This window comes from Rhinatrema bivittatum, chromosome 6 (genome assembly GCF_901001135.1).
Source record: "Rhinatrema bivittatum chromosome 6, aRhiBiv1.1, whole genome shotgun sequence".
In the NCBI taxonomy this organism is placed as follows: domain Eukaryota; kingdom Metazoa; phylum Chordata; class Amphibia; order Gymnophiona; family Rhinatrematidae; genus Rhinatrema; species Rhinatrema bivittatum.
Genome location: NC_042620.1, coordinates 252,242,768 through 252,258,434, shown reverse-complemented (window position 1 = coordinate 252,258,434; position 15,667 = coordinate 252,242,768). Strand labels below are relative to the sequence as shown.

The 15,667-nt window shown below is 47.8% G+C and overlaps 2 protein-coding genes across 5 annotated transcripts in view; one reads left to right on the top strand and one right to left on the bottom strand.

Annotated features, from left to right (window-relative positions):
• Positions 1-14,114, top strand: part of PHKG2 (phosphorylase kinase catalytic subunit gamma 2) — a 64,443-nt gene extending 50,329 nt beyond the window's left edge. For all 3 annotated transcript variants that reach the window (XM_029606809.1, XM_029606810.1, XM_029606811.1), the window contains exon 10: positions 13,493-14,114. In XM_029606809.1, coding sequence (XP_029462669.1) covers positions 13,493-13,774 — 282 coding nt within the window. In that variant the 3' untranslated portion in view covers positions 13,775-14,114. The remainder of the gene's footprint in view (positions 1-13,492) is intronic.
• An 808-nt stretch (positions 14,115-14,922) lies between these two features.
• CCDC189 (coiled-coil domain containing 189) overlaps positions 14,923-15,667 on the bottom strand; it is a 45,788-nt gene continuing 45,043 nt past the window's right edge. For both annotated transcript variants that reach the window (XM_029606813.1, XM_029606812.1), the window contains 2 exons: positions 15,507-15,590; positions 14,923-15,226 (listed from right to left, as the gene is read on the bottom strand). In XM_029606813.1, coding sequence (XP_029462673.1) covers positions 15,042-15,226; positions 15,507-15,590 — 269 coding nt within the window. In that variant the 3' untranslated portion in view covers positions 14,923-15,041. The remainder of the gene's footprint in view (positions 15,227-15,506; positions 15,591-15,667) is intronic.

Here is a 15,667-nt window from a genome sequence, read left to right as displayed (position 1 = left end):
CGTGATAAGACAAGGTTACGCTTTAGATTTTGCACGAGTTCCGGCGGACAAATTCTTGATCTCCCCTTGCTCGGGTCGCAGCAAACAAGAGGCAGTCTGAGATACGCTGGGTCGGCTAGAAGACCTGGGCGCGATAGTGCCCGTACCATCGGGGCAACACCGACGGGGACTGTACTCCATCTACTTCATTGTGCCAAAGAAGGAGGGTACGTTCAGACCCATCCTAGACCTGAAAGGAGTAAACAGGTGTCTTCGTGTTCCACGCTTCAAGATGGAGACGATTCGGTCGGTGATTGCGTCGGTGCGACCGGGCGAATTCCTGGCGTCTCTGGACCTCACGGAGGCTTACCTTCATATCAGCATTCTGCCGAGCCATCAGCGGTTCCTGCATTTCTCACAGGACAAGCAGGATGGTAGTCCTCACAAATGGGTGACATCGAGGATGGAGCCCTGTACGGAAAACTTTTCTGTCAAAGTTTCAACAAGCTTTGACTGACACTGGCACACTGGGTGCACTGAGCATGCCCAGCCTGCAATTATCCCTGTGAGCCACAGGTGTCTCCCTCAGTCTTCTTTTTTCCGCTCTGCAGTCAGCATAGCGGTTGGAGCTCTGTGAGGATTTTTTAACTAATTACCTCATGGAAACACTTAACTTTTCACTTCAAAAAACACTTTTCCCTGCACAGGTCTCCCTCCGCGTACGTTTTTACGACGCTCGGTGAGTACTAATTCTTATTTTTCGGTCGGTTCCTGTCACTATCTTAAGGCTGTTAACTGACTGAAGCCTTCCCTTCCCCCATTTTTCAGTTAGCTTTAAACAGCTTGCGAGTATCTCTGTGACACTCTGCTTGCTTATGCTAGTGGGGTAGGGATTTTTTCCTTAACTTAGGACCTCTGTAGCTTCAAGTCCTTCGTTCCCTGGTACCCTCACGCAGTCGATACCCTATCGCTACACCGGGACCCGCCTAAACCGCCCTGGGCTTTTATATGTCATCAGCGCCCCTCCCCCCACGGTGCCCTGATGCCTTTATCCATGTTTTTTGCTTTTCAGTGCTACCAGGCTTTTTCCTCCTACGCACTGTTTTTTTCCTTGGGCTTCCTCGGTGCCGTCCCTACCCGGGTGCATGCCATTGACGCACACGCTGTTAGTCACTGCCATGCATACTCGGGTCGCCGCCACCGCTGCCCGAGACACTTTTTAACGATCCCAGGGTCACTTCATCGATGCCACCCCCCCCTTTTGGGGATGCCATCGATGCCCCATCCTCCCCACCGATGTCCAGCCCTTTCCATCGGGGGGGCATCGGTGCCACATCGATTCGTCGGTGGGCATCGATGCCGGATGGTCCCCATCGGTGGACATCGGTGCCGGATGGTCCCCATCGATGGACATCGGTGCCGGATGGCTTGTCCGTCGATGGCATTGGTGCCGGATGGCCGTCCGTCGATGGCATCGGTGCCGGGTCCTTTTGCATCGATGGACACCGATGCCCAGGTGTTTCATCCATGGGCATCTATGTTAGAATGCATCCATCGAGGGCAGTCGATGCCAGGCTGCTCCCATCGGTGAAATTCGATGCCCAGGTGGATCCCATCGGTGGATATCCATGCCGGCTCGATTCCGTGGATGGGCGTTGATGCCAATGCCAGCCTTATGGCTGGCATCGATGCCCATGCCGATTCCAGGACTGGCGTTGATGCCGGGATGGAATTCATCGACTGGGAGATCCATGCCATCGATTCCATACGTGTCCATATCGATGCCACCGACACACGTGTCTGGGGCACCGATGCCATGTACACTTGGAAATCTGAGTCTGTCCAAATCGATACCGTCAACGTCTGTGGCCCTATAGTTGATGCCCGTGGCCATGCCACAAACGGCATAAATGCCCGCCTCCATGCATCGATGCCCTCGACACCTCCGTTTTCCTTCGGTGTCCTTGACGCCCTATTGATTCGACTCAGTCGATGCCGGTATCTTTTTCAATAACGGCAATGTTTTTCGATTATTCGATTCCACATCGTTTCAAAGATACCTATGCCACTGCTGTCAGTGCCCGTCACTGTCATCATTCTCCTGGCCAGTCATCGACGATTTTTCATACCCATTTTGATGATATCCTCGAAGCCCCTTAGGTTGCCTTCAATATCGTCAATACCGACATAGCACCGCCACATAATACCCTCGCCTCCTCACATTGCTCCACGCTTTGGGTTCTTTTTTAAGCCCCGTATTAGTTTAAGACACTCCATTGTGTCAGGAGCAGAGCAGGCGTGCTGACAGTTCGTCATCGATCGCCTTCCAGGACGACGAGGGCTTCCATCTCGGCGCTGGGGAAAGACCGGGCCGAGCACCGTGGCACCCATCATCGCCGACATCGTGATCGTCCGCCGCTGACGCCATCCAGCACATCGGTGCCATCCTTCTCCAGGCTGGACAACGCTCGGGCAGAGCGACATCACCACTGCCATCAGCACTGTTCCTACAGTTTTGGCAGTCCTTGGTGATCCAGAACTTCCGGATCCAGGTCCGACAGCTTCTGCATTGGCGTCACGACACATCGAGCCGCTGTGACGAGGGAGGGAACATGAGTTCCGTTAGGGCTCCTCTGTTCCTGGCGTGCCCCACCGTCAAGTGGTGTGGGACTATGGCCATCTGTTACACTTAGCAGTCTAAACGCCACTCACGCCTGGCCTGTCTCCTCTGTACCTGTGCCACCATACCGGGTTTCAGAGCGAGATGGACGTTTACGTCCCCGGCCTTACCCTCGAGGACTCCGGAGACCGTCGGGGTCAACAATCTTCACCGGCTCGTCTTGCGGCGATCCACGTCGGATGGTAAGTACCCGCTTCGGCGGCATTCCCATAGAGTTGTGTTCTCCCATTCGGACCGTGGTTCGAAAAGTTCTGGGTCATGTGCCTTTTAGAACTGTATTAGTGTCACATATCACTATGTTAGCTATGTTAGCCACAATATCAGGAGAACCCCTCTATCTTCTTGGGATTGCAGCAGGGCTTCTTCTCTTGTCAGTAACAAGTCCCTGTGCCGACCAATGCTCTGACTCTTGGTTCCCTCCCAACCAAGGTCCAGCTGCATTGGCTGATCTGCTAAACATGAGATTCAGCAACCATTGCCCCATGTACAAGTCCACCTTGAGGCCTGGCCACAGGTCTCAGTGTCTCCTTGTACAGCATACAGAAATGCGGGTACCACTTACCGCTCACACACCTGCAGGAGCCTACATGATATCCTCCATTGGGACACCTCTTGGTCTCCCATCTGGTCAGATATCAGAGCGGCCACCCCACCTTGTACCAAAGTCCCGGTACACTCCCCCAGGCGCTACGAAGTGCAGAGGGGAGAAGGGAGGGGGGTTGGGGAGTTTTAATTGCACTATTCTTTCTTTTAACAGAAAATAGTTACTCTCCGCACATCCTGAACCTAAGAAAATCCAACTTTCTTTAGACGTCACAGGTACAATGGTATCTTTGGTTACCATCACTCCATACTGCAGTAAGTACATTATTTTAATGTTTCTATGTGCTTTATGGTGAGTCAACATTACAACCCCAAGCTCTGCCGCCGGCACCAGCTTCGGTAAGTGAACTGTCTCTTGCATCACTGTTGGTGAATGCTGTTTTCTCTGCGGAGTGTAACATCATTCACTTTCCTTTCAGTACATGCAAAGAGCTCTCACTTTTTTCAGGACTCACTATACATTTACTAACTGGGATTACTGTCACTGCCATAAATCCCTTCTGTAACACTTCTGGACACCACAGTCTTAAGACCCTCTTGTCCAGCATGCGCACAGACATTCTGATACATTGTTATATGTCCCTGCGCATATTTTCCATAACCTCAACCTTTCAACTTTTCATGGTTGGGCTATGGGGTTTCTTCCCACTATGCATTTTTTCTCATAATTCAAAACTGCTATGGGTTATATTCAGTGACATTCTATACTCAATGGACCTAAGTGGTTTCATTGCTTTCGTCCCTGATTCTTATCCCAGTTCGAACTAGGACCTAGTCTCCTTCGACTCATGCTCGCAATTCCTTAGGGTTATAAAGTTTCTCCTGAAAGCTGTCAACCCATTATGCATCTATTGCACTCCAGCATAGTTTCTCATAAACTTCCTGGACGTTGCACCCATGAGTTATGCCCTTATGCCTTCCAATACTGCTTTTGCAACAATTCTTTGTGCATACAGACAGACAGCATAGGGACAATGTGCTTTCCAACTCATAAGCACGCACAACCTTTTAGCTGCTCTGCTAGACAGCTGCGCAGCTCTACCCTTGGCCCTTGTTCACTTCATGCGTCTTTGGGCCACATATCTAAGAGATTTAATGAACGCTCTATCTGACCTTCTCCACGTAGGTTCTATCCTCTCGAATGGTCTCAATTACATGTGTACAGGGCAAATCTTTTAACGCTGAGTTTAACTAAACTTTCCTCTGCGTCTGCATCATTCCATACGATGCACAGGTTCTGCTCCCTACACATGTTTCCTATGCGTTCCCTTAGATGCCTTTTCTTCCATCAAAGGCCTCTTCAATATATCTCTTCTGCTGCCTCTCGTAGCCAGCATTCTTCTAATGTTGAACTGGGATGGGGTTCAGTATTCTTTTCCCCACTCCCTGACTGAGATCAGTATGCTTCCCATACTTCTCAATCCATCATATCAGTAACCTTTTATTCCCTCACCAGTCAGTCCCAAATCATAGACTTACTGATGTTCTTAGGTTCTGGTAGCGTCACAAAACCTTCTAAACATAAATCTTGCCGTTTAATATGGCAGGCTTACCTCCTGACGCTAAAAAAAAAAAAAAAAAAAAAAAAAAAAAAAAAGAGGTATTACCCCTTTTACTTTTCCACCATTTTTTCTTACTCCCTCGGATTCTGTTCTCCAGACATCCTCCACATAGATACACCTTTCTCTTAGGAGGTGTATCGTTTTGGGAGTTGGGTTCCCGTTTTCGGTAATCCTCTCTGAGTCGGCTTACCATGGATTATCCACTGATCAAGCCGCCTCTATTTCTCTAATCACGGAATGAACATATATATTCTCCTTATAAGTCTCATACATTCTACGTTTGAGCCTTTCCATTCCTCTCTTCCACAGTTTGGCAAGGGAACTTCTTTCCCTCTTAATGTCATTCCTGCCAGCAGGGTCCGTGAGTTATGCACTCTTTCCATACTCACCTGACTCCGTTCCTCTGCCACTGAGTAGTTCTACGCATTCAACTTTCTATCCTTTTCAGGTAGATGTTGTATCTCCGTTCCTCAGGAAATACTCTATTAATTTTTCCTAACCTCTCTCTCTCGCCCTAGGGAGAGACTGGGTTTTCCACATTCATGGACAGTAATGCTGCGCTTACATTCTATCTACATTGCACTGCATTCCATGTGAATTCCACTTGACTCTTTCCTTCATGCAAGGGTCAAGCTGCTACTTCCAGTGGCCACACAGACCTAATCCTTCTGATTAAGTGGTCTATATTTCCTTTCCTACCAACAAGCAGACATTTCACTACAACACTGTGGGTATCCACATACTGTTGTGTCCGTCTTAGCCTTAACAGCTTCCCTTTGGTTACTGCTGCTTGTACTTTTTATCAGGTTGCAGCCTGGAGTCCTCTCCATACCTTCGCAGCCTATTATTGCTTACATTTGACTAGCCGGCATGCTCCATGTTTGGCCAGTCCGCCTACTCTTACTTTTTTCAATTCACTACCCAACATCCTTCCACGAACCCATTATGGTGTTGCGGATGCCCTCCGTTCCCATTTCCACCTCAGTTGTTACGCCTTTGCGCATCTGCGGTGTATCTGGTGCATTCCCGGGCATCCTCAGCTCGGTACTCACCCATTTGTGAGGACTACCATCCTGCTTGTCCTGTGAGAAAGCAAATGTTGCTTACCTGATGTAACAGGTGTTCTCACAGGACAGCAGGATGTTAGTCCTCACGAAACCCGCCCGCCACCCCGCGGAGTTGGGTCTGTATACTTTTATTTTAGTTTCGCTTGCGCTTTTTAGCTATAAGACGAGACTGAGGGAGACACCTGTGGCTCACAGGGATAATTGCAGGCTGGGCATGCTCAGTGCACCCAGTGTGCCAGTGTCAGTCAAAGCTTGTTGAAACTTTGACAGAAAAGTTTTCCGTACAGGGCTCCATCCTCGATGTCACCCATTTGTGAGGACTAACATCCTGCTGTCCTGTGAGAACACCTGTTACATCAGGTAAGCAACATTTGCTTTCTGTATCCTGGGCAGGCATTATCAGTTCAAGGCCCTCCCCTTCGGCCTTGCCACCGCGCCGCAGACATTTACAAAGGTGATGGTGGTAGTGGCAGCCGCGCTTCGAAAGGAGGGATTCCTGGTACATCCCTACTTGGACGATTGGCTCATCCGGGCCAAAACAGAAGTCCAATGCAGACAAGCTGTCGACAGGGTCCTGCAGCTCTTGCGCTCACTTGGATGGGTGGTCAATCTCTCCAAAATGCGGGGGGGCAGCTTCCCGTACCACAATTGCGTGTTGGCTCAAGGAAGCCATTGCTTCAGCGTATATACTGAAAGGGAAGACTGTTCCTGTGGGTCTTCGGGCTCACTCGACACGAGCTCAAGTCGCCTCATGGGCGGAATCTTCGCAGGTGTCGCCGCAAGAAATTTGCAGAGCGGCGACTTGGAAGTCTTTGCATACTTTCGCTAGACACTACCGGTTGGATGTTCGGGGCCTGGATTCAGGGGGATTCGGAGAGAGAGTACTGCGAGCGGGACTCTCTGGCTCCCACCCTCAGTAATTCAGCTCTGGTACATCCCAGGTGTCTGGACTGATCCTGGTACGTACAGGGAAAGGAAAATTAGTTTCTTACCTGATAATTTTCGTTCCTGTAGTACCAAGGATCAGTCCAGGAGCCCGCCCACATAGTCTGTGTTTTCCTGTTACGATGAGGAGAGTCCGCTCGGTTGGTCTCTATAGTTTATTTACTTGTATGTTGTTGCGCCTCTGGTTCTGGGAGTTCTGATCCAGCTGGGGGTTCTTGAATCGGTCCCGGTTTCGGGCGGTATAGTTAGTTAGTTGGAGTTCAATTTTGCTTTGACATTACGTAAGACTGAGGGGCTGTGGGTGGCGCCTTACTATATGTAGGGGTGCCCGACAAGTTTTGCTCTGTCTCCATCTGCTGGTGCGGAGTCACAACCTAGGTGTCTGGACTGATCCTTGGTACTACAGGAATGAAAATTATCAGGTAAGGAACTAATTTTCCTTTTTCATAGTTAATTCTAATCTCATAGTTATTCAGCCTTCTCCTCAAAGCAAAATTATTTTGAACCACTTATTTACCACTAGATTTGTTTTCTCATTTTTGTCCCTTCAAATCTGTGAACTTTTCTATATTCACTTGGTTTGCTGTAACTTGCTCCTTTAACTCTAGAACAGAATGATCCAAACAATTAGCTTTAGGAACCAAAGTTGTTTTATTTCCAGAATAGCCTGCCAAATTTGCCCCAATGATATCTTTTAGTTATGTAAAAGGATTTTATTCCATTCTCACTTTCCTATTGAATATACCTCACATGCAGTTGAATTTCTGCTCCTGACAGCATCACTTGACTCCAGCTCCTACGTATCACCACTGGAGTTATCAAAAGACGCACCCGCATATGCTGGCTTGGTCTCAAGGAAGAGCCTTTCAGACTTACCGAGGTCATTTGGAACACTTTAGTGGAGTGGAAGGAGATCTGAAGCTGCATTCATGGAAGGCATTGAGGGCACTAATATGGGGCAGAGTAGTGGCTCTTTTGGATGTGCCCATCCCCTGATCAGGGTTTATGAGGAAAGAGTTTATTGGACCAACTACTGCCAACATCACCGGAGAATCCATAGAGCAGCGGTTCTCAACCTGTGGGTCGCGACCCCGGCGGGGGTCGAACGACCAAAACACAGGGGTCGCCTAAAGCAGGTCCCCAACCACCGGTCCGCAGACCAGTACCGGGCCGTTGGGGTTTTTTGCCGGTCCGTGGCGCCGTGGCTGCTGCGGGGAGGCGGGGCGAAGCTGGAGACCTGCCTCCTCCAACCCCAAAAGGGAAGAGACCAGTGGCGTAGCCACGGGTGGGCAGGTGCCCACCCAACTGGCACCGGAACTGCAAGGCTGTCGCGGGATCCCATCCCCGCGACAGCGAACAAGAGAACCCACGCCTCGCGTGCCATCACGGCACACATGGGGAAGCGCTGCTGCGGCCGTATGGCCAACCGGTCTTCCTGTTCGGGGAGGGGGAAGCGGAAGCGCCGCGCGCAGCTTCCGCTTCCTCCCCCCAATGCAGGAAGATCAGCTGGTCTCTCCTGCTGCCACCCGTTCTCCTGCTATCTTCGGGCCAAACGGCCGCCGATTTTCCTGTTTGGGGGAGCGGAAGCGCCGCGCACAGCTTCCGCTTTCTCCCCCAAAGCAGGAAGATCAGCTGCCTCTCCTGCTGCCACCGGCCTCCTGCTATCTTCGGGCGTCGGGCCGTACTGCCCGCCGATCTTCCTGCTGGGGGGGGGGAGGGAGGAAGCGTACGTTGTGCGCTGCGCTTCTGCTCCCCCCCCCCCCCCGACAGGAAGTTCGGCGGGCAGTACGGCCCGACGTCCGAAGATAGCAGGAGTCCGGTGGCAGCAGGAGAGGCAGCTGATCTTCCTGCTCTGGGGGAGAAAGCGGAAGCTGTGCACGTGCTTGAATGTGTATGTGTGGATGAGAATGGGAGTGTGTGTGGGTGAAAACTGGAGCCTGGGTGTATATGTGGGTGAGAATGGAAGCTTGAATATGTGGGTGAATGGGAGCTCGAATGTGTGTATGTGTGGTTGAGAATGGGAGCCTGGGTTTGTGGGTGGGTGAGAATGGGAGCTTGAATGTGAGAATGAGAGCCTGGGTTTGTGTGGGTGGGTGAGAATGGAAGCTTGAATATGTGGATAAGAATGGGTGCTTGAATGTGTGTATGTGTGGGTGAGAATAGGACCTTAAATGTGTATATGTATGGATGAGAATGGGAGCTTGAATATGTGTGGGTGAGACTGGGAGCATGGGTTGTGGGTGAGAATGGGAGTCTGGGTTTATGTGTGTGGGTGAGAATGGGTGCCTGGATGTGCGTCTGTGTGTGCATAAGAATATAAGCCTGGGGAGGGGTGAGAAAGTGAGAACTTGTATGTGTGTCTGCAGAGAATGTGAGCTTGTGGGGGGGGGGGGGGAGAGCATATGAGAGTGACAGCTTGAGTGTGTGAGAGGGAGTCTGTGAGAGAAAGCGTGTATGTGTGTATGTGTGTGTGTGGAAGGGAAGAAGACAGTAATAGAAGAAAGACACTGAAAAGGAATTAGGAAATGAGCTATAAGGGAAAAAATGGGAAAAAAGAGACCAGGACCAACTGATTAGAAAAATACAAAGATCAGACAACAAAGGTAAAAATATATATCTATATTTTGAGATGTTAGCAATTTAAATATAAGCAACACAACCGCTCTCTCAAAATTTATGGACAGGTAGGAGCCGTGTATAAAATCGTAATAATAAGAAGGCTAAAGTACCACAAATCATCGTGAATTATGTTTGTATCATTAAGTAAACCTCATACTTAGGCGTAGATGTGAATGCTATGCTGCATAATTTGGCATTATTTATCAGTAAAAAAAACAACTAGTAGACCTGCATGCCTACAGCCCACCCATGTTAACCTTGTGCCCACCCAAAAAATCAATTCTGGCTACGCCACTGGAAGAGACATGGCCCAAAAAGCTAGCGCGTCGCAGTAAAGTATGTGGCTGGAGCCGCGCAGGCAGGAAGGAGGTGTATCAGCCACTGCAGGTGCTCCTCCTACTTCCTTCCTGCCCGCCCTGCCCCGGAAGACAAATGTTGCCGGAGCCACACGGGCAGGAAGGAGGAGGCGCGTCAGCCGCGTGGGTAGAAGAGGTGCTTCAGCCGCGTACAGAAGAGGAGCAGCGGGGCCGGGAAGACTAGGGCCGCTGCAGAGCCCATCCTGTGGCAACCCGTAAAGAAGAGGCCCAGAGGTGAGAGAGAGGTGTGTGCGAGTATGAGATGAGTTGAGAGATTGTGTGTGAGAGTGAGTTGAGAGATTGTGTGTGTTTGCAGAGACAGCATGTGAGAGCCTCTGTGTGTGTGAAAGAGACAGCATGTTAGAGTGAGAGCCTGTGCTTGAGCAAGGCAGCATGTGGGGGTGTGAGAGAGCTTGTGTGTGAGACTCAGACAGCCTGTGCCAGTGAGAGACTGTGTGTATGAATGATTGCATGAGAGAGAAAGCATGTGACAGTGAGAGCCTGTGTGTGTATGTGTGTGTGAGAGAGAAATGCACGTGAGAATGAGAACCTGACTGTGTGTTTGAGGGAAGAAGACAGGTGGAGAGAAAAGAAATAGAAAAAAAGGCAATATAAAAGGAAATGGCAAAAAAATGAGAAAGGGAAGCAGATGTAAAAAAAAAATAAATTACTTTTTACTGATTGGTACATGTAATCTTTGGGAATGTGCAAGAGTAGCACTTTCTCTATGGCGGATCTCACAATGTACGAGATCAACATGGAGGAAGTGGAAACCCACGGGGCCTGCACAAAGGAGGCAGCAGAATGGGCTTCAGTGCCAATAGCAGCAATCCGCGCCTCCCCAATAGCCACGTGGCAGTAATTAGATTAATTGTTTGACTCAGCTGGAGGTGACAAAGTATGAAGTGGTATGTGAAATCAGCTTGATCTGGTGGAGAATTAGGATTGCTGTTACACATGAACTGTATTTGGCAAACATTAAGGGAGCCAGGATAATCAATTGAAGCCTGCAGCTGAGGACTGATTCATTATGACTCATGTAGAAATTAGTGCATTTTCCAGATTAGTCTGCATAACACAATTCTCAACATTCAGCATTATTTCTGCTGCATAGAGTTTTATCTGAGAGGCTCTGAGGTTGTGAGGGAGCCAGTAAGAGTGAGAGCATGAGTGTGTATGAGAAAATCCAGGGGAGTAAGAGTGTGTGTGTGAGTGGGGGGGGGGGGGGGGGGGAGAGAGTGTCTTACACCCTGAGAGTGTATCAGTGTCTGTGAGAGTGAGAGGTTATGGTGGGTATAAGAGCATGAATGTGTATGTATGTGACAGTGTATGTGTGAGAGAGAATGGACATGTGAGTATGTGTGAGAGAGAGAGGATAACCTCCTAATCCTCGACAATATCAGGGTGACTGGAAATCAAGAGCTCCCATGTATGGACAGCAGGGGCTTTTTAAAATCCTTATTAGTTTTAATTATTGTGTGTTATTTGATATATGTGCTGTTTTGAAATATTTTATAGGTGTTTGGGAAATTATAAAATGTATATGATTTTAATTAATAGAAATTCTATTTATCAGTAATTTTAAAATATTCTTTTAGTAGTATGGTTTTACTATTATAACTGATGCTTTATGTTTAATTTTATTGTTTTATGAGGAATGGTGGTTCTGTTTATAAATGTCATAATAAATAAGTATGCGCTAAAATCCAACCCCATCCATAACCCCGTCCCCATATGACCAAAGCCCCGCCCTCACCCCGCCCTCGCGGGGCGAGGGCAGGGCGAGGGGTCACTGCAACATGAGGAACTGTATTGCGGGGTCACGGCATTAGAAAGGTTGAGAACCACTGCCATAGAGGGAAAGATGCATTTCTTCCTCTTTCTTTTCACCATCTAGGGTTCAGACAAACATTTCAAAGACCTCTGGTTCTCAGTGCCAGAAGCTCAAAGCCCCATATCCACTCTATAAACACCATGCTGCTTCTAAACAGCATAGGAAGTCTCTTGTTTGTTACTCTCCCCTGTCCTAATTTCTAAAGGCAATGATTTTCACAACCCTGGAACTACAGTAGAAAAAGTCCTTTCCTATGTGCTTGATAGATTCTTTTGAAGGGCAAACAGTAGATTGCCCTATGAAGATCTCAGCGACCTGCCTGGGTTATAAGGAACCAGGTATTCTCTCAGATATTTTGGATCAAGACCATTCATGTCCTTTATTGGGTAGTGTAAGCAATTTACAGGCCGATACAGTAAAAATCGCGGGAGAGCGGGCGATCTACTGTTTGCGCGTGATTCAGAAATAAAAATTATTCAAATTAGGGCCCGCGGTAAAAAGAGGCGCTAGGGACACTAGTGCATCCCTAGCGCCTCTTTTTGGACAGGAGCAGCGGCTGTCAGTGGGTCTGACAGCCGATGCTCAATTTTGCCGGCGTCTGTTCTCAAACCCGCTGACAGCCACGGGTTCGGAAACCGGACGCTGGCAAAATTGAGTGTCTGGTTTTCAAGCCGCGGGCCGATTTTTACTTTTTTTTAAATTTTTGATTATTTTTAACTTTGGGACCTCCGACTTAATATCACCATGATATTAAGTCAGAGGATGTACAGAAAAGCAGTTTTTATTGCTTTTCTGTACACTTTCCTGGTGCCGAGAGAAATTAGCGCCTACCTTTGGGTAGGCGCTAATTTCTGAAAGTAAAATATGTGGCTTGGCTGCACATTTTACTTTCTGTATCGCGCAGGAATAATTAATAGGGCCATCAACATGCATTTGCATGTTGTGGGCGCTATTAGTTTCGGGGGGGTTCAGCGCACGTTTTTGAAGTGCTATTACCCCTTACTGAATAAGGGGTAAAGCTAGCGCATCAAACGCGCGTCCAAACGTGGGTTAACAGTGCGCTTCGCGCTGTACTGTATCGGCCTGCTAATTTGGTTGCTGATAGTTTACCAATGTAAATTTCTTAATATTGGTGGTATATGATCTCTGAGGTTAGAGTGGGTCAGATGCCTGGCTGCTAATTCTGGACATGCTGTTTATTTGCTTTAGAACAAAGACCTCTGATCATTTTAGTAGCCACACTCTGGACCAACTCCAACTGGTTTATATCCTTTGAAGGTGCAGTCTCCAGAATTGTACACATTATTCATAAGTCATTTTTTTACTCCAAATCTGCAATAGGAGAGCGCACACACACACTTTCTGGTTTATATGAGTCTCTTTTCAGAGGCTACATCTGCTTCTCTGTGCTGGAAGAATAGACCCACCTTCTTTTTGAACCTGTACCATGGTTCTTTTTCAAAAGGATGCATCCACCTATCTAAACTGGGAGAATAGATTCATCCCAAATGGAACACACACTCTCTCTGTACTGATTAAGTAGTTCATTCCCAAAGGGAATACTCCCTGTTTCTCGCTCTACTGAGAAAATGGCCCCTTCCCAAATGGAACACACACATATCGGTATAGATTCCTTACAATGGTGCAAACTCCCCTTTCTGTATGGGGATAATGGTCCCTTTCTCCAAGGAGTTTACTTATTCTCTGTATGTACTGGAAGAATGATCCTTTTTCCCTGGGGCATATTCCCCATTCTGTATTTGGGAGTGGCTCCTTTTCCTTCATTACACAGTCATATTCTACCCATTCTCCCTTCCCCTCTCACCATTTTCTCTTATTCCCTGCAGGTAGCTATATGGACTGTTCTGGCATCTATACGCATTTACTGCAATTATCGACGAGTACGACCAGTGACAAAGGACGTGCTGATGCGAGACCCCTACGCCCTTCGTGGGGTGCGCAGGCTGATTGATGCCTGTGCCTTCCGCATCTACGGTCATTGGGTGAAGAAGGGTGAGCAGCAGAATCGGGCAGCACTCTTCCAGAATGCACCCAAGGCCTTTGTCTTGATGCTGGCCAGTGAAGAAGAGGAGGAGGGTGAGGAGTATGAAGCAACAGCACTGTACTGAGGGGATGGGAGAAGGACTGGTCCCAACCCCCTCTCTAGCACACACTGCTGTACTGCGGGCATTCTTTCTCTATCCAAAGGGGCCCATGTAGTCTCAATATTGTCTTTGGAGAGCTTTTATGTCAGTCCAATAAAACTTATCACAGCTTGCAAAAAATACCAAATCATATGGGAAGTTCCAAAGAAAAAACACAATTTTAAACCCTGCAAAATAAGGCTGCGGTTCCCCTAATGCCTTAGAGGTATTGCTGTTATGCAACAGATAAACAGCAGTTACAAAAGAAATCCCTTTTCTATAAAAAGAAAAAAAAAAAAAAGGTGTGGAGACAAGCTAGGCCTCTGGTTCAGGTTGAGGTATTTCATGGTGCTCAGAGATCAGATTGCCTATGGAGCTAGAGAGGCCTAGGGAAGGAGGCAGCCTTGCTACTGTGGTGGGCTTGCTATTCAGCATGCAGCAGTGAAGCATCCTTCAAGCCTCTTAGGGTGTCTGTAACCTCTCAAGGATGCCATTTGGAGGAGGGGTCAACAATGCAGGCAAGAAAAGGGAGATGGGGGAAGAATTCATGAAGTCATTGCCAGCCATCTATAAAAATCCTGCCAGCCTTTATGGATAGAGGCCCCTGGGGACTCATAAGTATGCAGTAAATGGTTCCCTTGAGGCCAGGCATGGACTTCAGCTTGCTGTACTTATCTATGGATGTCTTTCTTCTGTACTTGGATTTCATGTATCAATCAGCTATTTGGTTTTGGTTTTTTTTACATGTGTTTTTAGTTACATGGGTGGGTTGACTTTGTTATTTGGAATGGATTCCAAATATCAATAACTAAATAAATAAATAAATTAGATTCAAGTAATTAAAAAAACAAAACTTTCACTTTCTTTTCCTGTGAGATGATTAGGAATGCAACTATCTGCCTGGAACCAGGAGAAGGCTTCAGGCAGATAGCCCAGAGCCAGGCAGCTACATGAAAATATTTTGGATTCTTTGTTTTGAGCACATTGTGTGATGTCAGGTGTTATGCTAGCTGCCCATACCTTCTTTAGAAATGTCATAGCATCACAGCAAGCTGCAGTGCAGCATCTTCAACTGAATCTGCTTCTGTTCCGTCAGAGAGAACTGGGAAGCTTCATGTAAGACCAACTCTGGATAAACATTCCGGTTTTTATTAAGACTATCAAAGAATAGTGGATCACTAGTCCCATCTCTGCATTCTGTACAAGGTATAATCTCTTATTTGCTCCCGCCTCTGCGCTTCTCAAGTTTCTGTCATTTGCGTTTGCCCTTGACTCCCCCTTGAGATTTTTTGGGACTGATTGGTTCTTCCAATGATGCCAGTTTGTGGTTGAAATTCTGCTCATTGGCCCGAAGCTTCGATTCCACGGTTGAAAGCAGCTGGGAAACCTCCTGTGCTAGCTGTGATTTTATATAGTTTTTCAGTGGTGCTGTAGGGCCTGTAAAAACAAAAATAAAAAAATAAAGCATATGGAGAGCAGAAGGGTGTGTCAGAACCCAGACTGGAGCTTGAAGAATTTGCGCTGAACTCTGGGAGATGTCACTAAGCTACTTCGCTAACAGTGCCTGATACCATAATATAATCGTGTCATACTTTGTATGATGTCTCCTGACCTTTCATTGCTGCTGTACTGGTCTCTGTGAGTGTCTCACTGTTACAGCATGTATCCTAAGTGAGGGAATATGGAAGGGAGTCAGCTTTTCCCAGTAGTATCTTACTTTCAATTTTCTCACGTGCCGCCTCTTCATCATCACTAGCACCTTCCTGCTCCTCACTGCCTTCCTGCTCCTCAGTCTTTTTCCCTAAATACAAAAATATATCCAGTCAAACAGATTTCATAATCATTCCCTTCAGTGCTTCTTGCTGGGAGAAGGAGATA